At 40.2% G+C, this 26,860-nt stretch overlaps 1 protein-coding gene across 3 annotated transcripts in view; it reads right to left on the bottom strand.

Annotated features, from left to right (window-relative positions):
* The window catches only part of LOC134341524 (signal-induced proliferation-associated 1-like protein 2), a 521,779-nt gene that overhangs the window by 376,364 nt on the left and 118,555 nt on the right, over positions 1-26,860 (bottom strand). For all 3 annotated transcript variants that reach the window (XM_063039398.1, XM_063039402.1, XM_063039409.1), the window contains exon 3: positions 6,519-8,442. In XM_063039398.1, coding sequence (XP_062895468.1) covers positions 6,519-8,028 — 1,510 coding nt within the window. In that variant the 5' untranslated portion in view covers positions 8,029-8,442. The remainder of the gene's footprint in view (positions 1-6,518; positions 8,443-26,860) is intronic.

Here is a 26,860-nt window from a genome sequence, read left to right as displayed (position 1 = left end):
TATCTTAAGCACAAGTACTGAAGGTGTGTCCTTCATTGTTAGAATCCAACTTATTCCCTCGGGAGGTTTTGAAACAAAACTGAAGGTTGAATTTACCTACTGTATATTAAGAACTTTTCTATTATAAAATACTCAGTCAGATTAATCCACCAAGACAGTGATAATTTTGCAGCTTCCTTGGCTATCAATCAACTATTAAAGGCACTTCCTCCTCTCTTCACTAGTTTATCTTAAAATCTATTGTGAATTATCATGTTTCTCCATTTTCAAAAGCTAGCCAGCTTTAAGTACTGAACATTGTCTTTATGTTTTTATTTAGTACAGCACAAGCTGGCAAACTCACTAACAGTGTATTAAATTGTACTGAGCCACCAGCTGAATGCTGAGAATGGGGTAAAGTGGTTGCAGATGGATTGAAGAAGAAAGCAGATAAGTGGTTTCCTCCCACTGTCCAAAGACGAACTGGGTACGTTCACTGGTCATTTTAAAATGTCCTGTGATTAGAAACATAGAAACATAGAAAATAGGTGCAGGAGTAGGCCATTCAGCCCTTCGAGCCTGCACCGCCATTCAGTATGATCATGGCTGATCATCCAACTCAGGACCCTGTACCTGCCTTCTCTCCATACCCCCGATCCCTTTAGCCACAAGGGCCATATCTAACTCCCTCTTAAATATAGCCAATGAACTGGCCTCAACTGTTTCCTGTGGCAGAGAATTCCACAGATTCACCACTCTCTGTGTGAAGAAGTTTTTCCTAATCTCTGTCCTAAAAGGCTTCCCCTTTATCATCAAACTGTGACCCCTTGTTCTGGACTTCCCCAACATCGGGAACAATCCTCCTGCATCTAGCCTGTCCAATCCCTTTAGGATTTTATACGTTTCAATAAGATCTCCCCTCAATCCTCTAAATTCCAGCGAGTATAAGCCTAGTCGATCCAGTCTTTCATCATATGAAAGTCCTGCCATCCCAGAAATCAATCTGGTGAACCTCCTTTGTACTCCCTCTATGGCAAGAATGTCTTTCCTCAGATTAGGGGACCAAAACTGCACACAATACTCCAGGTGTGGTCTCACCAAGGCCTTGTACAACTGCAGTAGTACCTCCCTGCTCCTGTACTCGAATCCTCTTGCTATGAATGCCAGCATACCATTCGCCTTTTTCACCGCCTGCTGTACCTGCATGCCCACTTTCAATGACTGGTGTATAATGACACCCAGGTCTTGTTGCACCTCCCCTTTTCCTAATCGGCCACCATTCAGATAATAATCTGTTTTCCTGTTCTTACCACCAAAGTGGACAACCTCACATTACGTTAGGGTTAATCGGGGCTGGGATGGTGTTGTCTGAAGGACCAGAAAGGCCTACACCATGCTATAGCACTAGATAAGCACTGAGAAACTGCCTCAATATAGTTGAGAACCTGATGTCTAAGTATTTGAGCACAAGGAATTGTAAACAAGGGTGACATTCAGGAGAAAGTTGTCTAGAATATGAATTTAAAATATTTAAACTTGGGAAATGCTTGAATTGTCTTCAGGAGGATTGATTTGAGTAGTTCTTGTCTTCCTTCTGACCTTGCCTTATCTTGTTTATCTAGCTTTTCTATGTAGCAATATATGTACTAAATAAAAACAAAGAATTCTTTGAATTCTTTTCATCAGTATTCTAAATCAGCCTCCTGCAGGAATATGAACAAGGAATTCATTGTTTCCCCGCACATGAGAATTCCTGCTGTAGTCTTCGGCTTACTAAGATGGGAGGGGGAACAGCATAGGTCATGGTCCATGTAGGTACCAATGACATGGGTAGGGAGTTCAGGGAGTTAAATGCTAAGTTAAAGCACAGGACTTCCAGGGTTGTGATCTCAGGATTACTACCCATGCCACGTACTAGTGAGGCCAGAACTAGTAAGATTATACAGCTTAACATGTGGCTAAGGAGGTGGTGTAGGAAGAAAGGCATAAAATTTTTGGATCATTGGGCTCTGTTTCAGGAAAGTTGGGATCTGTACAGAAGGGGAGGTTTGTACCTGAACTAGAGGGGGACTAATATTCTAGCTAGAAGGTTTGCTAATGCTGCATGGTGGGGTTTAAACTAGAGTTGCAGGGGGATGGGAACCAGAGTGCCAGAACAGTTAATGGAGAGGTTGTGGAGACAGATATTGGTAAGACATCAGACAAAGTTAGGAATCAAAAGATTGAGGATGGTGTGACTAGTGTCCTGAGCTGAGTATATTTTAATGCAAGAAGTATCGTAGGAAAGGCGGTTGAGCTCAAGGCATGGATCAACACCTGGAATTATGATATTGCAGTCATTAGTGAGACTTGGTTGCAGGAGGGGCAGGACTGGCAGCTCAATATTCTGGGGTTCCATTGTTTTAGACATCACAGAGTGGGAGGGATTAGAGGAGGAGGGGTGGCATTACCTGTCAGGAAAATGTCACGACAGCGCTCTGTCAGGACTTGACTAGAGAACCCTAGTGAGGAATTTTGGGTGGAACTGAGAAGTAAGAAAGGTATGACCATGTTAACAGGGTTATACTACAGACCACCCAACAGTCCTAGGGGTTTAGAGGAAGAAATTTGTAATGAGATCACAGACTGTTACAACAAATACAAAGTTATTATAGTAGGTGATGTTATCTTTCCACATATTTACTGGGAATCCCTTACTGTAAAAGGACTAGATGGGATAGAGTTTGTCAAATGTGTTCAGAGAAGTTTCCTTCATCAGTACATAGAAGTCACACCAACAGAGCGTGCAATACTGGATCTCCTAAAAGGGAATAAGACAGGTTAGGTGACAGAAGCTTGTATAGGGGAACACTTTGCAACTAGTGACCACAAGGCCATTAATTTCAAAGTAAATATGAAAAATAATAGGTCTGGTTCCACAGGTTGAAATTTTAAATTGGAGTAAGGCCAACTTTGATGGTATCAGAAATGATCTGGGAAGTGTGGATTGGGACAGGCTGTTCTCAGTCAAAGATGTACTTGGTAAGCGGAATGCCTTCAAAGGTGAAGTTTTGAAAGTACAAAGCTTATACATGTCTGTCAGAATAACAGGTAAAGATAACAAGTGTAGGGTGCCTTGGTTTTCAAGGGATATTGAGGCCCTGGTTAAGAGAAAAAAGGAAATGCATGGTAGGTATAGGCAGGTAGGCACAAATGAGGTGCTTGTTGTCTATAAGAAATACAAGACAACACTGGAAAAAATCAGCTAAAAGAAGGCATAAAGTTGCTCCAGCAGACAACATGAGGGAGAATCCTAAGGGATCAAAAGGATTGCAAGGGACAAAATTTGTCCTCTAGATGATCAGAATGGTAATCCACATATGAAGTCAAAACAGATGGGAGAGATCTTAATTTTTTTTTGCATCTGTTTTACTCAGGAGATGGAAACAGAGTCTATGGAAGAGAGGCAAAGCGGCATCAACTTCATGGACCCTGTACAGGAAAGGTACCCAAAAGCTGGAGACGAGCCAATGTTGTTCCACTGCTTAATAAAGGCTCAAAACATAAACCAGGAAATTATAGGTCGGTGAGACAGTTGTGGGAAAGTTATCAGAAGGTATTCTAAGGGGCCAGAAATACAAATATTTGGATAGATATGGACTGACTACGGATAGTCAGCACGGCTTTGTGCATGATAAGTCATGTCTAACCAAGCTTAGAGTTCTTTGAAGAAGTTACCAGGAAAGTATATGAAGACAAGGCAGTGAATGTTGTCTACATGGACTACATGAAGTGTGGGAGAACAAAGCGATTTGGGAATACAGGTCCATAATTCATTGAAGGTAGCATCACAGGTAGCCAGGGTTGTAAAGAAAACATTGGGCATATTAGCTTTCACAGATCAATGCACTGATATACGAGATGAGATGTTATATTGAAGTTGTACAAGACACTGGTGAGGCTAATTTGGAGTATTGTGAGCAGTTTTGGTCACCTATCTACATGAAAGATGTAAACAAGGTTGAAAGAGTACAGAGAAAATTTACAAGGATGTTGCTGGGTCTGGAAGACCTGAATTATAAAGAAAGACTGAACAGGTTAGGACTGAGAATGTGGAATGAGCTGGAGCACAAGTGGTGCATACGTGCTCGATTTCAACGTGAAGAGAAATTTGGATAAGTACATGGATGGTAGAGGTATGCAGGACTATGGTCCTGGTGCAGGTCAATGGAAGTAGGCAATTTAAATGCTTTCAGCATGGACTAGATGGGCCGAAGGACCTGCTTCAATGTTATACTTCTCTATGACTCTGATAGAGTTTCAAACAACCCCAAAGTCTCGGCAGCAGGCACTGAGGTCCAGACAGGCAGAATGTGGAAGGCCAAGGAGGCAGTGGAGATGACCAAGTCACATCTGAAGCATAGGATTACAGTAGGGACAATGGCATCTGGTGAGGTGGGGCTGAACAGCTTCTGTTCCATCTGCTCTGACAAGGACCAGGGCAGAGACAGACCCAAAAGGAAGAGGTGTGAGCAGCTGTCGAGGAAGTGCGTACCACCAGGATGGCAGGAACAGGGTGGCAGGGAACTTAGACAAGGTTGGAAGGTGTGCTGAAGCTAAAGATCTCCTAGTCCAAAACCTGGCAGGTAGAACCCCAGTGCATCAAGTTCATGACTGGGGCAAGAGCGAAGCACCATAATGTCTTCTCTGCCATGGCAGAGGGACCCTTTAACACATCCTCAAAAGCTGCCCGAAAGCCCTGGGAGAAGGCCACTACCAGTGGCACCATGACCAGGTGGCAGAAAATATCTCCTCAGCCATTAACAACAGTAAGCACCTCCACCAACCTAGAAAGCTCATAGCTTTTGTCAAAGCTGGAGACCAACCACAGCCTTAGCCCAGATCACCAACAGGCTTGCTTGCCACAGTGTCTGACTGGCAACTAAAAGCTGATCTTGGGAAACAATTAAAGTTCCCTGGCATAACAGCATCAGCATCATCACTGAGGCCTGCCGTGGTCATTGTCAGAAACCTCAAAGCAGATCCACTGTCATGGTAGAACTGACAGTGTCTTGGGAAGATCAGATTGAGGAAGTCTTTAAACCTAAGAAAACTAAATACCAAGAGTTGGTAGAGCAGTGCCAGAGACAGGGATAGAGTGCATAACATGAGCCTTTAGAGGTGGAGTGTAGTTTTGCTGGTTAATTGCTCTGCAGGACCTACTCTCTCCTCGGCATTAAGGGGGCTGCAAAGAAAAGAGTCATCAGGACAGTCACAGAGGCTACCATGACATATCTCAACATCATAGTTCAGGAATTCAGTGAAGTGTTATATGAAAGTTTAATGCAAGTCCCCACAGATGAAGAGGAGGTACTCAATGATCCTCAGGCCTAAACATGAATAAATTCCAGGACTGATGGGGATTTACTCTGTCTAAAAAGGCAAATTTTTAAATCTTCATTGGTAATTGAACCACCAAGTTAATTTTCATCTTCAGTAGATCATATTTCACCTTCACCACTGGTAATCCACCCACCCACCACCCACCTTCACCACTAGTTTACCACCCACCCACTGATTCTACATACTTGTGAAATGCATGTGATCTACTCCAAAACAGCAGGAAGGCCGCTCTGCCAGATATGCTCTTAAAAAAAAGTTAAAAGGAAAAAAAGTGTTTTAAAATTTAGCGAGAACAATTTTGTGGGTAAGTCATGACACTTTTGCTAATTAGCTTTTAAATACTATTACTCAGCCATTAAGAGCAGCACTATTTCGGTTCATCTATCCAATTACATCATGATTGATCTGACCTCAATGCAGATATATGTATGTTTAGCTTTAATCTCTAATCACTTTATCCAACTAGAAAAAAATTACACATCTCAAGCTTGGAAGTTTCAGTTGAATCCAGCATCTGAAAATTCCTTATTTTTCTAATGGTGGGTTAGGTTGGGGCAGACTGGGGAAAAAAGAACTTGATAATTTCTAACAAATACAAGAAAAAATCTGCAGATGCTGGAAATCCAAGCAACATACACAAAAAGTTGGAGGAATTCAGCAAGCCAGGCAGCATCTGTAAAAAAAAAAGTACAGTTGATGTTTCTGCAGGACTGGAGAAAAAAAGATGAGGAGTAGATTCTATTCCTCATCCTTTTTCTCCAGTCCTGCCGAACAGTCTCAGCCCAAAATGTTGAATGTACTTTTTTTTTATAGATGCTACCTGGCCTGCTGAGTTCCTCCAGCATTTTGTGTGTGTTCCTTGATCATTTCTATCATCCTTTACCAATAACATCATCTGATGTCACTTCTTGAAATGGCTTTAATTTAATGATGCCCTCTTTTTAAAAATCACAGCAAAGAAGGGAAACAGATATGAACAGATACAAAAAAAATTGGATATGAAACAGAATGAAAGGAAGTCAAAGACAAGTGCGGACCTCCAATTTGGGAAGAATTAAGAAAGTGGAAGCAATAAATATAACTAAAGGACGTGAATTTTTCAGTAATAGGTCAAATACTGTAAAAGCTGACAACCCTGAAAACAAAATGCCTCTTACCTTTTCCATAGAAGTATTTGCGATAATAATATGCTCCAAGATCAATATGCTCAATGATGTATCTCTTCACTTTCTCTCGATGGATTGCTTGGTTTTCTCTTGGTACCTCTAGAACAGACACTCCTGCATTAGTGCAATGTGAGCTGAGTGAAGATTCAAAGGAGCAACTTTCACTGCAAGTAAATGAACAGGAGTTGGCCCTGGAAAGTGCAATGCGTCTCTCCCCTTCCCCTCCAATCTCATTCCTGAAGTAAGGGCAAGCCAAAGCCAAGTTATTGCTTTTTCCATCTCCTTCGTCAGAATCCAGGCTGTCCTTTGAATTCAGCTCCTCCTTGCTGCCTGTAGGTGACTCACAATTAGTGGAGTAACCTCCCGGGACCGGATGCTGTGAAGCAGCAGAAGCCCCAGTGGTTGTATTTTTTCTTTGCCCCACGTTAGCCCTGTTTGCCATTGCTTCATTCACATTAAACAAAATGCTCTGGACATCATAGTGTGCAAAGCACTTATGACACATCCACAATTGACTGTTTTTCTCCAATCTGTTTTCATCTTGCTCAAAAGAGAACTTTAATGAATCATGTTCACTTTTCGCAGTTCTCAATTTTCGAAAAAGAGATGCCTCCATTGTTTCAGGTTTCAACCTACGTTTGAACGACTTATCCTTGTCCTTACAAAAGAAAAGTGGGCTATCAATATAATCAAATCCAGAAATTCTGACAAATTCAGCTCGAGAAATACGAGCTGCTGCCTGCAGGCTCGGCGAAACTCCAGAGTCTGAGCACAACAGGTCACTAAACCCAAGTGGGCCAGGGCTCCTTGGTTCTACAGTTTCATTTCTGTATCCTCTAAGCATGGCAAAAAAACTGTCACCGGTGATACCTTGGCGGTCAATTGAAGAAGTGCTTCCATACTCACGATGAAGAGCAGCACCTGTGTTAGGATTTACTGCATTCTGATCAAGAATGTCTTCAGAATCTATGTCACTAATCGTAACATCACTGTTGCTTCTCTGTCTTATTGGGTGAAGTCCCCTTTGTGGGGACCGAGTGAAGAGGTCTCCAAAAATATATCCAGTATCTGCAAATTCCAAGTCCTCAGTAATATCTGTGGTTTCTTCAGCTAGACCTTCAATAGTTTGATCATTCTGTCCATTCTGACTGGCTCGCATCATGGGTACGGTATCATAACTGGCCAATGATCTACTATCCCACGACATCAGATTACTATTTGTTCCCTCCTTCGAAAATTCTTTCTTTGGAGGCCACTCAGAGATCCTTGCCCTAACACCCATCTTCGGTACAGCAGGTGTTCCATTAACCTGGCTACTGCTGTCTGACTTGCAGGGTGTACCAGAAGGAATGGGAGGTCCCATGTTACCATTAAAGACTTTGTATTTCCTAGCAAATAAATCATCGGACTGCATACTTCTAACAGATTCCACCGAGAATCCTGGAGCACCACTGGAACAAAGCTGTTCTTCGTGTGCTAGCTTTTTGTCATTCATATCCATCCAGAAACCAAGCAACCATGGCACTAGTCTACTTCACCATACAGTCAATGTTGTGAAGTGCTAACAATGTATAAACACTGGGAGGAATGCCCACAAGAAAATGAATCTCAGGGTTGTATTTTGTGACACATATGTACTTAGATAAAAAATTTAATTTGTAATTTGAAGAGAGCTATATTGTTGCAGAATTTGAACATTCAGGTGTACCATCTTCACCACTGAATTATTTTAACAGCACCTGGATTAAATCAAGGAAAATTGCAGTCAGAGTTGTGCATCCTGTATCCTATTTGCATCAGTGTTCAGTTTGTCAAATTGCAAATAACTCAATAGCATCAAAACGTGCAGTAAGGCAGCAACTCAATGCAGAGATGGGCTACACCAGTGTTTCAGAAGTGGATTTTGATTAAGAATCTGCAAAACAAACACAGATAAAATTATCATTAGTAATTGCATGGAAAATAAAAAAAAAACACAACTTAAACCAAAATATGCAACTACTGATTTACAGAAAACTGGAAATTGAATCTGACTTTCCAGGCTGCAATTCACTATTAGTAATATTTTAAAACTCTTCATAATTAACAATATTTAAGCTATACACAAGCTTTGATAAGAGCTGGCATTATTATTGAAAACTATTGGTAGAATTTGATAAAAAAACCACCAAGGCTGAAAGGAAAACTATGAACACAGAGAACAAACATCAGCATAATTTGACATTTTCTTCTTTGGTACTATTTTCTTTACCACTGATTCAAAATGTTTCCACAGGAGGGTTTAGGATAACAATCGAAGACAGTCTGAGGACACACATGAGCAGCACACACAAAAAGCTGGAGGAACTCAGGCAGCATCTATGTAGATAAATAAACAACTGATGTTTTGGGCATCTGCAGAATCTCTTGTGTCTCAGGGCATTCATGCTGGCCTAGCAATGCCAAATATCCTGAAAGATCCTCAATCATATTCATTCTAACTTTATGCTGACACCAGCTCACTCTTTTATAGGAAATATGTGATTAAGCTGTAAAGAGTACAGAAAAGATTTACAAGGATGTTGTCAGGACTAGAGGGCCTGAGCTACAGGGATAGGTTGGCCAAGTTAGATCCTTGGAATGCAGGAGAATAAGGGTGACCTTATAAAAAATATTTAAAATTATGAGAGGCATAGTTAATGTGGATGATAACAGTCCGTTCCTCAAGGTACGGGAGTCCAAAACTAGGAGAGCAATTTAGGGTAAGAGGGGAAAATTTTTAAAAAGAACCTGAGGGAAAATTTTCATGCAGAGGTAGGCAAGTATATGGAATAAGCTGCAGAGGAAGTGATAAAGACAGGTACATTAGTATAATTTAAGAAGCACTCAAAGAGGGAAATGGAAGAGTAGGACCTGGAGTTATATGGGCTCAATGCAGGAAATTAGGAGAAGCTGGCTGGGTAATCTACGTCTATGGGATCGATTACTCCAAAGATTCACCAAAAATTCATCCTCCTGTCAGTACAAAATGGCTTACCCCATCTTTGGCTCAGCTTGATAAGCACTATAATAATTTTGGTGACTCCAAGCAGATTATATTGTCAAATATAACACAACATAATTATTATTTGGTAACAAGCTGACGAGATTCATATATTCCAGAATCTAAATCTTCATTTATGCAAGAAGAATCTACAGTATCTAGTTATGTACAGTTAAAATGCATTGAGTATCACTTGACTGGTTCTCTGAGTGACTTGGAATGCCAGAAGAATCATATGGTACTACAGCACAGCAACAAGCCCTTTGGCCCATCTAGTCAATGCTGAACAGTTATCCTGTATTGTCTCATTGATCTACACCTTGACCATAACCCTCCACACCCATCCTATCCATCCACTTAACCCAATCTTCACTTAAATGGTGCAATCAACCCCACATCCACTTCCATTGGCAGCTTGTTCCACATTTGCACCACCCTGAGTTGTTCCCCTCAACTATTTCACCTTTCATTCTTAACCTATGACCTTTAGTTCTTGTCTCACTGAACCTTAGTGGAACAAGCCTGCTTGCATTAACTCAATCTATACATAATTTTATATACCTCCATCAAATCTCCTCTCATTCTCCTATTCTCCAGGGAATAAAGTCCTAACCTATATGGCCTTTACCTATAACTCAGGTCCTCAAGTCCCAGCAACATCCTTGTAAATTTTCTCTGTACTCTTTCAATCTTATTTACATCTTTCCCAAAACATTTGGCCTCAGACGTTGATCGTTTATTCATTTCCGTAGATGCTGCCTGATCAGCTGAGCTCCTCTAGCATATTCTACATGTTTCAACACATCAGGTTGCTTTTCAATTAACAAATATTGCCAAGAACAAATATTTACCTCTCTTGCAGAAGATTAAAATTTAGCAAAAAAAATTCCAAATTACTTTGTGTTTTTTAAGTAAGAAAATTCACACAGGGCACAATAATTCTAGCAAACTGGGTCAAATCAAATCGTGTAGCTTATTAACTCCAGCCGCACACACTGTATTTTAGTCCCAAATGTCCTCCTTACAAAGCATATTATTTTGTTCTCTTAATTATCTAAATATTTTTCAGAAACTTTAGTAACTGCAATAACAAATATCATCAGGTGTACACACCAAACCAGATGATCAATACAATTCAAGGTAACAATGCACTACATTTTGATTTGAGGTTTTTTTCACTCTGCCTTCAACACTCTACAACCAATTTTAAAGGTAGACACAGTTATGGCCATTAAAAGCAGCTCCATTTTAAAACCAACATTCTGAAGAGTGACAGAAACACATAAAAATGGTAAAAGTTTAGCAGCACATATTCTTTAAGTCTTGTTTCATATGAAGCATCAGTCAAATTAAACAATTAGCTCAGTAATTTTGGTGTCATCTTTGATCCTAAGATAAGCTTTAGGCCATTTATCTGTCTCAACGTTAAAACTACTCCCAGATGCATGTGATTCTGCCCTGCTTCAGTTCATGATTTTATTATGAATCTTTGGCAAACCACCCCCTCTAATTACACCATTTAAAACATCAGGTTTTTCAATATCTGCTGCTTGTATACTTCAACGTGTACTGGTGTTAATTTAAAATTATCGAGTCCATTTTCAAATCGTTTTATGTCTTGCCTCACCCCTATATTCTCCAGCATTCCGATAGGCCTGTGCTTCTAATTTAAACCACATCATATAACACTGGACAACAGATTTTTTTCAGAAGTGTTGCTTCCTCATAATTTTTTTTGTTTGTGATAGACTGCTTGAAGATGAACACAAATATAATTTCAGACTACTTGTATCACGTTGGAATTTGGAGAAACAACAAATTAACTTTTATTGAATATAATATGTTTAATTGCATAAAGGTACTGATGCAATAGTTCAACTAAGTTAAAAATATTTTTAAAATGATTTTCAGTTGTACTCAGTGTCTGAGGCTTCTCGCTTAAGTGTCCAACAATAATTTGCCAGTATTGATGGATTCCAGTTGCCCTGGTATCTTTTCTCCATGACCACAATGATCTTTCACCATGCTTGTCACTAACAGCACCAAGATTTGCAGGGAAGAAGTCTAAATGGGAATGCAGAAAATGAATCTTTGGTGACATGTTGCATTTCATGGTTTTATATGCTTGAAGTATGCTTTCAACCAGCTGCATGTAGTTTGGTGCTCTGTAGATGCCGAGAAAAATTTCGACAACTTTCTTGAATGCCTTCCGTGTCATTTTCTCCAGTCCCACTAGAAATTCTTCAAATTGCCTGCCATTGATGACCTGTTTGATTTGTGGACCAACAAAAACGCTTTCCTTAATCTTGGCATCAGTTATTCTGGGAAGCATCTGTCTCAAATATCAAAATCTTTCATAGAAATTTTTGTGCCTGGTGATAGCAAATTCCATCCTTACAGTCCTGAACCCAATAACTATTACTAAAACCTGTCCTGACATGCAGCAACCGTGTCGCCTAAGTATGCCTGGGCAAGATAGGAAACCTTCCAGCTTACATTGTTGGCAACATATTAATTGACTTGAATTATGAATGGAAATAATAAACATAAGTGATTTCAAAAAATGGTGCGTGATAGGGAAATTTCATGGTCAGTAGCCCAAAATTCTTAAGATACACCCAAAGGTATTCAGGAAACAAAATCGGTACTTACACTGTAATTACACTAAGATTCCTGCATTTTTTTTAAATTTTCCTTAAATAGATCTATCCTTTTGCAATTTTTCTTAGACAACTCATTAAAACCTCTTTCACTAAGGTTTTTGTTATCTGCACAAATATTGCCTTGTGAGTCAAGGTTAAAATTAATTTTGTTAACACCCCTGTGAAGTATCTTAAGATGTTTACCATGTTGAAATGCTGGAGCCTTAGGTCCCACCCCACCAGGTTCAGAAACAGTTATTACCTTACAACCATCAGGCCCCTGAACGAGTGTTGATAAATTCACTCATCTCAACTCTGAACTGATTCCAGAATGTGCAGACACACTTTCAACAACTCTACAACTCATGATCTCAGTGTCATTTTATATATTTTTGCACTATTTATCTTTTGCATGTTGGTTGTTTGTCAGTGTTAATGCACTTTTTTTTTTACAAATTCTGTTGCATTTCTTTATTTTCCGTAAATGCCTACAAGAAAATGAATCTCAATGTAGCATACAGTGACATGAATGTACTTTGATAATAAATTTACTTTGACTATATTGCAGTGCATTCATTTCCAGCCTTCTATACAAGATGTTATTTACTCGACATTTTCACTGTCAGTAGTGCAAAGCACGTACACTGCCTCAAAGCCTCGTAATATTGAGGGGACAGAGCGTACAAAACTTTATTCTGGATCTGCGCCTATTATTTCTTCAATTGATACCCCATTCTACTACTATTATTAGCACAATTCTTTTTATCATCAGTGTACTAGGATATTTTAAAAGCAAATTTAAACACCCATTCTAATAGCTGTTATGTAATAAAGCAGAGGTCTGTAGACGCTGACACAGTTGTAGAATACAATTTACTTATTAGACAGGCCATAAAATGCATGATAATACAATTGGATGTATGCAGACAGCAGATAACTGGACAATTTTTCTGAGCTTTGAACCAATAATAGCTTTGCAGTTTGCCTTTGACAGGAATCTTTCAGGAAATTCAGATCCAGTCATTTCTTTATACATTCTTTTGTGCAGTTGAACAAGCAAAAACGACTGGATAAGAAGCTAACAACAGGAATTCTGCAGATGCTGGAAATTCAAGCAACACACATCAAAGTTGCTGGTGAACGCAGCAGGCCGGGCAGCATCTGTAGGAAGAGGTGCAGTCGACGTTTCAGGCCGAGACCCTTCGTCAGGACTAACTGAAGGAAGAGTAAGGGATTTGAAAGTTGGAGGGGGAGGGGGAGATCCAAAATGATAGGAGAAGACAGGAGAGGGAGGGATAGAGTCAAGAGCTGGACAGGTGATAGGCAAAAGGAGATACGAGAGGCTCATGGGACAGGAGGTCCGGGAAGAAAGACAAGGGGGGGACGGGGACCCAGAGGATGGGCAAGAGGTATATTCAGAGGGACAGAGGGAGAAAAAGGAGAGTGAGAGAAAGAATGTGTGCATAAAAATAAGTAACAGATGGGGTACGAGGGGAAGATGGGGCCTTAGCGGAAGTTAGAGAAGTCGATGTTCATGCCATCAGGTTGGAGGCTACCCAGACGGAATATAAAGTGTTGTTCCTCCAACCTGAGTGTGGCTTTATCTTTACAGTAGAGGAGGCCGTGGATAGACATGTCAGAATGGGAATGGGATGTGGAATAAAAATGTGTGGCCACTGGGAGATCCTGCTTTCTCTGGCGGACAGAGTGTAGATGTTCAGCAAAGTGGTCTCCCAGTCTGTGTCGCGTCTATCCACGGACCACATCCCATTCCCATTCTGACATGTCTATCCACGGTCCACATCCCATTCCCATTCTTCCCGGACCTCCTGTTCCATGATCCTCTCGTATCCCCTTTTGCCTATCACCTGTCCAGCTCTTGGCTCTATTCCTCCCCCTCCTGTCTTCTCCTATCATTTTGGATCTCCCCCTCCCCCTCCAATTTTCAAATCCCTTACTCACTCTTCCTTCAGTTAGTCCTGACGAAGGGTCTCGGCCTGAAACGTCGACTGCACCTCTTCCTACAGATGCTGCCTGGCCTGCTGCGTTCACCAGCATCTTTGATGTGTGTTGCTTGGATAAGAAGTTGCTGTATTGAATAAGTCCCAGTTTTCACATACCAAATTGATCTAGCCAGCTCTAACTGAACTGTGTCAGATCCGAGAAAACGGGAAAATACAGATATAAACAAAGCAATTTCAGGTGATACAATATACATCAGATCAGGTGAAGCCAGTAACATCTTTAATGTTGTCCACAGGGCATTGTACAGAGAGAAAATTAACAATGCATTTATGACTCTTAAGAAGTAAACTGACTTAGCCGCATATTCCAAAATGAGTTTTCTTGTCAAATGGCAAACCACTACATACTTACTAAATTTCTATGACCTCAACTATTATTGGAATCACAATCAGAATCAGAATCAGGTTTATTATCACCGGCATGTGTTCTGAAATATGTAATTTATCAGCAGTTCAATGCAATGCATAATATTGAATAAAAAATAACTAAATACAGAACTGTATATGTATATTGGAAGACTTAAAATCGTGCAAAAATGTAAAAAGTAAATATTTTTAAAATGAGGTAGTGTTCAAGGATTCAATGTCCATTTAGGACCGGATGGTAAAGGGGAAGAAGCTGTTCCTGAATCACTGAGTGTGTGCCTTCAGACTTCTGTACCTCCTACCTGATGGTAACAGTGAGAAAAGGGCATGCCCTGGGTTCTGGAGGTCCTTAATAATGGACGCTACCTTTCTAAGACACCACTCTTTGAAGATGTCCTGAGTACTTTGAAAGCTAGTACCCGAGATGGAGCCAACTAAATTTACAACTCTCCGCAGCTTCTTTCGGTCCTGTGCAGTAGCCCTGCCCCATACCAGACAGTGATACAGCCTGTCAGAATGCTGTTCACAGTACATCTATAGAAGTTTTTGAGTAGATCTGTTGACATACCAAATCTCTTCAAACTCCTAATGAAGTATAGTTACTGTCTTGCCTTCCTTATAACTGCATTGATAGGTTGGGACAAGGTTAGATCCTCAGAGATCTTGACACCCAGGAACTTGAAGCTGCTCATTCTCTGCATTTCTCATCCCTCGATGAGGATTGCCATGTGTTTCATCGTCTTACCGTTCCTGAAGTCCACAATCGGCCCTTTCATCTTACTGATATTGAACGCCAGGTTGTTGCTGTGACACCACTCCGTATCTCGCTCCTGTATGCCCTCTCATCACCATCTGAGATTCTACCAACAATGGTTGTATCCTCAGCAAATTTATAGATGGTATTTGAGCTATGCCTAGCCACACAGTCACGTGTATACAGAAAGTAGAGCAGTGGGCTAAGCCCACACCCCTAAGGTGCACTAGTGTTGATCATCAGTGAGGAGGAGATGTTATCACCAATCTGCACAGATTGCGGTCTTCCAGTTAGGAAGTCGAGGATCCAATTGCAGAGGGAGGTACAGAGGCTCAGGTTCTGCAACTTCTCAATCAGGATTGTGGGAATGATGGTGTTAAATGCTGAGCAGCATCCTGACAGAGGTGTTTGTGTTGTCCAGATGGTCCAAGGCCGTGTGGAGAGCCATTGAGATTGCACCTGCCGATCTATTGTGGCGATAGGCAAATTGCAATGGGTCCAGGTCCTTGCTGAGGCAGGAATTCAGTCCAGTCATGACCAACCTCTCAAAGCATTTCATCACTGTAGATGAGTGCTACCAGGTGATAGTCATTAAGGCAGCTCACATTATTCTTGACAAAAAGAAAACTACCTTTTTTCAACAGTGAAAATGCAAGTGCAATATTTTATTAAGCGAGAATACAGTGCATTTTGATTGCATATGCCTGGCAGAGAATATAAAACAAACCACATCTCACATTAGTATTGTGTCATTTAACACCATTTTCAAACATTGTCATCTTGTAATTTGAAACAAACCAGCTTGCACTGTGGGGTTCTTATTTTCTCAGCAAACATTCAATCTGCTGTTTTATAGAACTGTTATACTTCAAATGTCAAGTTGCCATGAAATTTACAATTGTGATAAGGTTTCTCCAGTGCTGTTAAACACCATTCTGTTTCTTCTGTCTTAAAATACAAAAGGGGAATTTGCCAATTTTTAAAAAATTACATGCACAGTTAAGTAAAAGTAGAGTTGTGGGGTGGAAAACAATTTCTATAAATGGTAAGATAAGCAGCAAGTTTACAACAGGGAACTGGGTCTGTTGCGCCACTAGTAGTATCAGTATGCATGTGTGTATTTATGTATGTATTTATTTTTACTTTTCTTTACATTTGCAAAGTGCATCGTCTTTTGCACATTGGCTATTTGTCAGTTTTTGTGTGCAGTTTTTCATTGATTCTGTTGTATATCTTTATATTGTATGTAGTCTCATTGTAGTATACCGTGACATATAGGTTCTTTGATAATATATTTACTTTGAACTGGCCTTACTGCACTGTTTACGCCCTACTCAGTACTGCAAATGGAGTTTGTGTGTTTGGTGATTTAGAGTCATAGGGAAGTACAGCACAGAAACAGGCACTTCGGCCCATCTAGTCTATGCCAAAACCATTTAAACTGTCTCCTCCCATCAACCTGCATCAGGACAATAGACCTCCATATCCCTACAATTCATGTACCTATCCAAATTTCTCTTAAACATTGAAACTAAGCTCGCATGGACTACATATCCTGGTGGCGCATTCCATACTTTCACAACCACCCGAGTGAAGTTTCCCTTTATGTTCCCCTTAAACTTCTCACCTTTCACCCTTAAGCCATGACCTTTGGTTGTAATCCCACCCAACCTCAGTGGAAAAAGCCTGCTTGCATTTACCCAATCTATTCCCCTCATAATTTTGTATACCTCTATCAAATCTCCTCTCAGTCTTCTATGTTCTAAAGAATACAGTCCTAACCTATTCAATCGTTCCTTAGCTCTCCAGTCCTGGCAACATCCTTATAAATTTTCTCTGCAACCTTCTTTCCTGTAGGTAGGCAACCAAAATTGCACACAATACCCCTAAATAGGCCTCATCAACATCTTCTACAACTTCACCATAATATTCCATCTTCTGTACTCAATACATTGATTTGTGAAAGCCAATGTGTCAAAAGCTTCCTTTACGACCCCATCTACCTGTGACGCCACTTTCAATGAATTATGGACCTGTATCCCAGATTCCTTTTTTCTACCACACTCCTCAATGCCCTACCGTTCACTGTGTGACCTACTCTGGTTGGTCCTATCAAAGTGCAAAACTTTGCACTTGTCTGCATTGTCCCATATGCCATTTTTCAGTCCATTTTTCCAACTGATGCAGATCCCTCTGCAAGCCATAATAGTCTTCCTCACTGTCCACTACATTCCCAACCTTGGTGTCATCCCCAAATCTGCTGAACCAGTTAACCACATTATCATCCAGTTCAGGTACAGATGCAAACAACACAGCAGACCACTAGTCATAGGCTTCCAGCCAGAGAGGCAACACACTACTACCACACTCTGACTTCTCCCACAAAGCCAATGTCTAATCCAATTATTACCTCATTCAGAATGCCAAACAATTGACCAGTCTCCCATGCAGGACGTTGTTGAATGCCTTACTGAAGTCCATGCAGACAACATCCACTGCCTTGCCTTCATCTACTTTCCTGGTCACTTTCTCGAAAAATTCTGAGATGGTCAAACATGACCTACCATGTATGATGTCATACTGACTATCCTTATTAGCCTATGTTTCTCCAAATACTTATATATCTGGTCACTTAGAATAACTTCCAATAACTTCCCCACAAATGATGTCAGATTCACCGGCTTATAATTTCCTGGTTTCTGTTTAGAGACTTTTTTAAACAGCAGAACAACATTGGCCATCTCCCAATCCTCCGGCACCTCCCCTGTCACTTTGGATGTTTTAAATTACCTCTGCTAGGGCCTCACCAATTTCTGCACTTGTCTCCCATAGAGTCCGAGGGAGCACCTTATTAGGCCCTGGGGATTTATCCACCCTGATTTGCCTCTGGGTAGTAAACATCTCCTCCTCTATAATCTGTATAGAATCCATGAAGTTGATGCCACTATGCTTCACTTCTATAGACTCCGTATCTGTCTCCCAATTAAATACAGATGCAAAGAATACATTTAAGACTCCCCACCTGCTTTGGCGCGCCGCACATGGATTGCCATTCTGGACTTCCAGAGGACCAATTTTGTCCCTTGCAACTCCTTTTGCTCTTAGCATACCTGTAGAATAGCTTAGGACTCTCCTTCACCTTGTCTCCTAGCACAACTTCATGCCTTTTTGTAGCCCTTCTGATTTCTTTCTTAAGTGTTCTCTTGCATTTCTTGTACTCCATAAGCACCTCATTTGTTCCTATTTGCCTATATCTGCCATGCACCTCCCTTTTTCTCTTAACCAGGGCCTCAATATCTCTTGAAAACCAAAGTTCCCTACACTTGTTCCCTTTACCTTTTATTCTGACAGCATATAAAAGCTTTGTACTCTCAAAACTTCACTTTTGAAGGCCTCCCAATTTGCAAGTACACCTTTGCCAGAAAATAGCCTGTCCCAATGTACACTTGCAAGATAATTTCCTGATACCATCAAAATTAGCCTTTCTCCAATTTAGAATCTCAACTGGCGAACCAGACATTTTTTTTTTGCCTATTTACCTTAAAACTAATGAAACTGTGGTCACTGGATGTAAAGTGTTCCCCTACACAAACTTCTGTCACCTGCCTTGTCACATTCCCTGATAGCAGATCCAGTTCTCCTTCATCCAATTAAATTTCACTGTCAAAATGTCCTGCACTTGGTATCTGTTACAGAAGAACTTAACTCAAAGGCAAACATTCCTAAATTTACCTAAAAAATGACACTCACATCTATATTGTCTCTTTCATGACATGTACCAAGTTCTAAGTGGTAACTAGCTTTACTTACTAAGTAAAACAGTCTACCACCAATGCAAATTTGAAGTGTAATCACCCACACAAAAAAAATGTGGATTATCTGTTATTGGTGTTAGTTGGCGGATTACTATTGACAAGGACTCAAAGGGGAAAACAACTGGAATAAATTTTGTATTGGGAGATTACGACTGACAGCCCCCTTCTATTAGCAATTTACTGATAACGATGAAAGGAATAAATATCCAAGTTTGCTGATGGTAGTAAGTTGACGGCAGTGAGAGTTGTTAAGATAATGGAGTGGCTTTTATGATATACACAGGCTAAGTAAATAGATGAGGATATGTCAGATGGAATATAATGCAAAAAATGTGGGCTTCAGTTTTATAGCAACAAAATAAAAAATGCTAAGTAATTTTTAAACAATCAGAGAATGAAAGGTATTGGTGTTTGGAAAGAACTTTATGTGCTTGCAAACAAGGAAAGGTATGCCGCATCCGGAGTTTCTCCAGTTAGCAGACGATTTCCCTCCACGCCTCTCTGAAGTAGTGGGGAACCGCGCACGAGGCAAGTTACAGCAGAGGTTTGCCATTGCCTTCTGCCGGCTGAGTTTCCAAAGAGATCACCAGCTCATAACCCAGCACGGATGGAAAGCGTGCAGGGGAGCTGGCTGGATTCGAACTCAGGAAGTTCCAAAGTCTGGCGCTGATGCCACTATGCCACCAGCTGGGTCGCTTGCACACAAATCACTAAAAATTAATGTGCAGGTACAACAAGCAATTCTGAAGGAAAATTGCACGCTGCTCTTTATTGCAAGAGGAACTGAATACAAAATTAAAGAATCCAGCCACAACTATATCAGGTTCGGATGAGATTACACATTGAAAGTGGTGCATGGGACTAATCTTCCAAACTAAAGTTGTATATACTTGCAAAGATTTTCAAAGTGGACTCACTTTCAAGGACTCTTCATCTCATGTTCTCAATATTTATTTATTGCTTATTTATTTATTATTATTATTATTATTATTATTTTCTTTTGTATTTGCAGTTTGTTGGCTTCTTAACATCGGTTCTTTGTCTGCCATGTTGGGTGTGGTCTTTCATTGATTTTAGTATGATTCTTTGACTTACTGAATATGCCCACAAGAAAATTAATCTCAGAATATATGGTGACGTATAAATGCACTTCAATAATTATTTAGTTAGAACTTTTAATTTGCCAGAATGATCTCTGGAATGAGGATGGGAATTCTCCCATGAGTAAATGAGTCTACAAGGTCCAGAGTTTAGAAGACAGAGGTAAACTCATTGAAATCTACATAATTATTACAGAGTTTCGAGAAGGTGTATGCAGGGATGATATCACTCCTGGCTGCAAATTCTAAAACAGAGAGCTGCCAGTTTCGAAAAATGGGTTCTGCCACTCAGGATAGAATGAAGAACTTTATTTATCTAGAGACTGCAAATGTTTGGAACCTTCAGTCACTAAATATAATCAAGGTACAAAAAAAAATTCCATTAATCTGGCATGCTTGTGACTTGAGCACTGCTGGACAGGCAGATATTCCGGATTATTGCATATTGTTCCTATTAATGGTAGGTTACATGGTTAGCACAACATTGTGGGGCCAAAGGGCCTGTAATGTGCTGTAGATTTCTATGTTCTTTGTTCTAATACACCAGCACACTTTGAATTATCTCATTTTTATGACTTTACAGTATTAAGATAAATCTTCTAGTGAACCTGGCAACTTTTAAAGCAGGGCAGGAAGCGGAGTGCCGAGGATGTCAAAGGGTGGAAGGGTAATACCACTCATCCTGGTGCCAAACTATCTAGATTTCTAATTAGTGAGATAGCGGAATATCGGAGTGGTACTGTGTTTGGATATTAAAGCAATCAAAGGAAATGGGGTCACTGCAAGAATGCGATGTTGCAGGGTGGCATGGCATGGTACAATTAGCATACCTCTATTACTGCGTTAGTGATCTTGGTTCAATTCCATCGCTGTCTGTAAGGAGTGTGTATGTTCTCTCTGTGACTGTGTGGGTTTCCTCTGGGTGCTCCAGTTTCCTCCCACATTCCAAAGATGTACAGGTTAGTAGGGTAATTGGTTACATGGGTGTAAATGCATAGCATGAGTTTGTTAGGCTGTTACAGAGCTGTATTCAGAGATAAAGTCAATGAGGTATCCAGGACCAAATGGACAATCCCACTGTGATTTCTTATAGAATTTCTTTTGACTAGTACCATGGGAAGTTTTATATCTACAAGATCAGACAGAGTCACATTTTAACAATTTCCCTATAATTCTGAGGAGTTGGGTCATAATATACAACTATTTCTGTTCCTTATATTCTAAGGAATGGTTTTCTTTTATAACATACTTGTCTTACCTTATATGCCCTTAGAAGAGTGTTGTTAAATGCTGGAGCAGAACTAATACCTCGAACAAAGATCTAAGAAGTGACATGACTATTGCCATTGTACACAAAAAGACTGGGAGATTTCCATTCATAGATAGCAATGAAAAGATACTAGAAGTCAACTTTCCAGATTAATAAATGATACCATTTGAAGACAAAAGAGGCAGCAAATGCAGGAGGCTGGAACCAAATAACATTTGCTGCTCTGTTCATGTGGTTATTTTATAAATCCATGGAAATTGTGTCAGAGGGATGCACAAAAATTTTATAGCATGGTTTGGCAATCTGGTTCATTTGGGCTGGGGAGTCCTGCCAACCAACAGCTGATGCTGCTGGAGATGCCCGCCTAGGGTAAATCAGTCGTGTCACCCTGCATTCTGCTGAAGTGGCTCTGAAGGCAGCTGGTGTTATACTGAGTGAATCTCAGAGAAAAGGCAGCAGATTGCATGTTAGCTCTCCAGCTCAAGGCAAAAAAGCAATGTTATTCATTTAAATTTGGTTTGGGATATGTCTCACAGGTGATTTGACTCTGCTTCTAATATGGAAAATATTTGTCCCTTAATCATTTTGCCCTTATAGCAGTTTCTAAAACTGTTATTTTGTCTGTACAGAAAATGCCAATTTACAATTTCAGGTTATAAGCAAATAAATATATTAATAGATTTGTCATGAGAGAAATCATCCAACTGAATAGTTTAATTTTTCAGCTAAAATAAACTAAAAATTACTGCTATTGTTTCATATAATTGTACTGAGTCATCCAATTTCATTTTTTTCTCAAATATGAATCACAAGGCATTCTGATGCCAAGTTTGTAACTTGGTTAAAGCTATTGAAGAGTATTCTCCTTAAAAAAGGCAAATAAGTGAAGAAACAACAAAAAAAAAGTTCAAGCTAGCATGGTTTAAGGAATAAGAAGTCTAGTCAAAGACAAAGAACAGTTGAAAGAGTACAGCGCAAGCATGTGGAGAAGTAAGCCTTTGTTTTTGGTTGGAAGGAAGGTGAACCAGCAGTCCTTGCAGATTATTGAACTGCCAATCGCCCACTCTCAGTGAGCTGGCTCTTCACTAGAGAACTAGGAACTACTACATAGTTCCTCCTATTCTGGCAGACCAAACTCTACCAAGAACTTGTGGGGTGAAAAAAATTGTCAATGTTCTGGGTCAAAACCCTCCCAGTGCAGAATTTTGAACCGGAACATTGACAATTGATCTCCTTCCACCAATGCTGCTGAGCCCACTGAATTCATCCAGCATACTGTTTGATCAAAAGATAGAGATAGGACAGTACAGTACAGAAACAGGCCCTTTGGCCATCTAGTCCACGCTGAACTATTATTCTGCCTAGTCCCATCGACCTGCAGCTGGACCGTAGCCCTCCATACCTATCCCATCCATGTACTTATCTTAACTTCTCTTTATGTTGAAATCGATCCTGCACCCACCACTTCTACTGCAACTCGTTCTACACCCTCACCACCCTCTGAGCGAAGTTCCCCTTATGTTCCCCTTAAACATTTCACCATTCACTCTTAACCCATGATCTCTAGTTCTAGTCTTACTCAAGCTCAGTGGAAAAAGCGTACTTGCATTTACGCTATCTGTAACCCTCAAAATTTTAATTCTCTCTCAAATCTCCCGCCACTCTCCTACACTCCAGGTAATAAAGTCCTAACTTATTCAGCCTTTCCCTCTAACCCAGGCCCTTAAGTCACAGCAACCTCCTTGTAAATTTTCTTTGTGCTTGTTCAGTCTTATTGATATTTTTCCTGTAGGTAAGTGACTGGAACTACACTCAAATTAGGCCTCACCAATTCAACATAACACTCCAACTGCTGTATCAAATACTTTGATTTATGACACATAAATAATACTTTATTTGTGTGTTGGTCCACATTCCAGCATCTACAGTGCCTCGAGTTTCCCCCAAGGATTTTATGCTCCAATCTGGTCCACTGAACAGCAGAAGACCTCCAGCTGATTGAGACTGCAGGAAGGAATTATGTAAAAAGCTTCTAATAGCAGTAATTAATAATACTCCATAGTTGTTTCACTTTGATGATATTTCATTCACAGTTAGGATGGCTCAGTGGCGTAACAGTTTGTGTACCACCTATAAATTTTATAGCACCAGTTATAAGATTGGAATTCAATTCCTGCCACTATTTTAAGGAATTTATACAGTATGTTCTCCCCATGACTGCATGGGTATCCTTATGGGTGCCCTAGATTCCTCCCATATTCCAAAGACGTACAAGTTAGGGTTAATAATCTGCATGCTATTTGGCATCAGATCATGGCAACACTTGTGGACTGTCCCCAGCACATCTTGGACTGTGATGGCTGTTGATGCAAACAACACATTTCACTGTATGTTTCGATATACACCATGACAAATAAAGCTAATCTCTATTGCTATAAAACATCTCAATTGTAATAAAGTCATCAAACTGTAATAATCTCTTGAAAGTTGCTGTCTATATTTACTCTTCTCACATATAATCTGAAACTTTAATTAAATCTTTTAAAATTCTTGTATTTTCTCAATTGCATATGCAGTTAAGCTTGAGTGATATTGCTAGGTTGCTTTTAAAAAGCGCAAGGTATACTTCAGTTTAAAAAAAAGTCAAGGTATATTCACATATCTATACAAATTTCTTTATATTTATATTATCCTCAAATTAAAACACAACCATCCTTGTCTAAGATGCTTTGTAGCTTCTGTGGTGCCCAATGATCCTAGAAGGCCTCTATACAGCCAGTCTAGACAGGGAACTTCACTCACGAGTGTGGTGAGAGTGTGAAACAATTTGCTGCAGAAGTGGTGGATGCAGGTTTGATTTCAACATTTAAGAGAATTTTAGATAAGTACGTGGATGTAAATAGCCCCTTACAAGTTGAAACAGCAGAGAACTGATGAAATATTAGTTAAAATATACTTTGTTGTACTGGATTCTCATAGCTGTTGACATCCCAGTTTAATAAATTGCACTCCTACAACTTTACCAACCCTTAGATTTCTCTGTCTCACTAAATCTCCTGTGACTTATTTTCCTCTAATGTTGAAATCTTGCTGGACATATACTTACAATTTGATCCTTAATGCAATTTTTACATTTGGTTGAATTCTGTGCAGACAAAATGGTGCCACTCCAGAAGCACATGTTTTCAACAGTTATAAATAGCAGCATCTCCCTGATAACTCTATGAAGAAGACGATGATGGAGGGTTGATTGGATCTTGGTGGACAGTGATGTTCCACAGAGGTCAGTGCTGGGTCTCTGGCTGTTTGTAATATATGTGAATGATTGTCGAGTGGATACAAGAAACATGATCAGTAAGTTTACAGATGATTCAGGAACAGCTTCTTCCACTCTGCCATCCGATTCCTAAATGGACATTGAACCCTTGGACACTACCTCACTTTTTTAGTATATATTATTACTGTTTTTTGCACAATTTTTAATCTATTCAATATACGTATACAGTAATTGATTTACTTATTTTTTATTATTATCATTATATTTTGGGTTTTTCTCTTTTATATTATGTATTGCATTGAATTGCTGCTGCTAAGTTAACAAATTTCATGTCACAATCTGATTCTGATTCTGACAGAAAGATTGATGGTGTTGTTGATAATGTGGAGGATAGTTTTAGGCTAAAGAGTGATATAGGCTGAAAATTGTAGATGGAGCTGATTCCAGATAAACATGAGCTACAGCATTCTGGGAGCACTAATAAAGCTAGGACATAAACCATGAATAGCAAGGTCCTAGGAAGTATTGAAGAACAGAGGGACCTTAACGTATGAAAACCCTTGAAGGCTGTAGCACAGGTAGATGTTGTGTTTTGAAAGCCATATCAGATACGGACCTTAATTAGTCAGGGTAGCAAGTACGAGATGGTATTTAGGCTCCAACTTTATTAAACATTGATCAGACAGGAGTACAGTGTGCAATTTTGGTAACTGCACTCTAGGGAAGATTTGATGGTGCTGGAAAGATGTTGAGATTAACCAGGAAGTTGATTGGGATGGAAGGTTATGATGAGAGACTGGGGAGTCTGTGACTGTACTCCCTGGAGTGGAGGAGGTTAAGGTGTGTAAAATTATGAGAGGTATAGATAGACCACAGGAAACTATTCACCCACTATCAGAAGTAGATAAAATTCTAGGACATTCCGTCTGGGTAGCCTCCAACCTGATGGCATGAACATTGACTTCTCTAACTTCCGTTAATGCCCCACCTCCCCTTCGTACCCCATCTGTTATTTATTTATTATTAGTAATTTTTTTCCTCTCTCTCCTTTTTCTCTCTCTGTCCCTCTCATTATACTCCTTGCCCATTCTCTGGGTTCCCCCCCTCCCCCTTTCTTTCTCCCTAGGCCTCCTGTCCCATGATCCTCTCATATCCCTTTTGCCTATCACCTGTCCAGCTCTTGGCTCCATCCCTCCCCCTCCTGTCTTCTCCTATCATTTTGGATCTCCCCCTCCCCCTCCCACTTTCAAATCTCTTACTAGCTCTTCTTTCAGTTAGTCCTGACGAAGGGTCTCGGCCCGAAACATCGACTGTACCTCTTCCTAGAGATGCTGCCTGGCCTGCTGCGTTCACCAGCAACTTTGCTGTGTTGCTGCAACTCTGTAGTTGCCCAGATTCTGTATGGAGCTTGCACTGTCCCATTGAATCCCACCACAACAGGGAGTCCACTGATATGGAGCCAGAGCAGGAAGATGCTGCTGCCTGCATTGGCCCACAACACTAGCACAAGGCACCAAAAGTTCTGTGTAGAAAAAGCAGGCAAACTCTGGTATCAATATGAGCAATGAATGAGAAAATGCAGTCTTGTTTCCACTTCAGGAAAGGAAACATGCTGATCTTAATTTTTCTTGCTATATCAAGCCAAAGTCAAAAGTCGAAGTCAAAGTACATTTACTATCGAGGTATGTATACTTTATACAACCTTGAGCTTTGTCTTCTTATAGGCAGCTACAAAACAAAGAAACCCAATAGAACCCATTAAAATGAAAGAAGACTGTCAAACGCCCAATGTGCAGACAATAATAGTGAGCAAATAGCATTCAGTTCACAAAAATGGAGTCCACAGTGTGGTTGTTGCAGGCCACAGTCACAGTTTGGTAAAGAGATGAGAAAACCTCACTGTGCAACTAGCAGAAGTTCAGTGCAAAGTCAAGTAAAACTCACAGAGCAGCAATATGAATCAGCCTATTCCTGACACCCTGTCCTTTTCAATCTGGCCCAGTGCTTAAGTTGTCCAGATTTTGCTCTCGGACCTGGACCCTGCCACTTCAATGCACTCTCAG

Source organism: Mobula hypostoma, chromosome 2 (genome assembly GCF_963921235.1).
Source record: "Mobula hypostoma chromosome 2, sMobHyp1.1, whole genome shotgun sequence".
NCBI classification, from domain to species: Eukaryota; Metazoa; Chordata; class Chondrichthyes; order Myliobatiformes; family Myliobatidae; genus Mobula; species Mobula hypostoma.
This window is presented reverse-complemented; position numbering and strand designations above follow the sequence as displayed.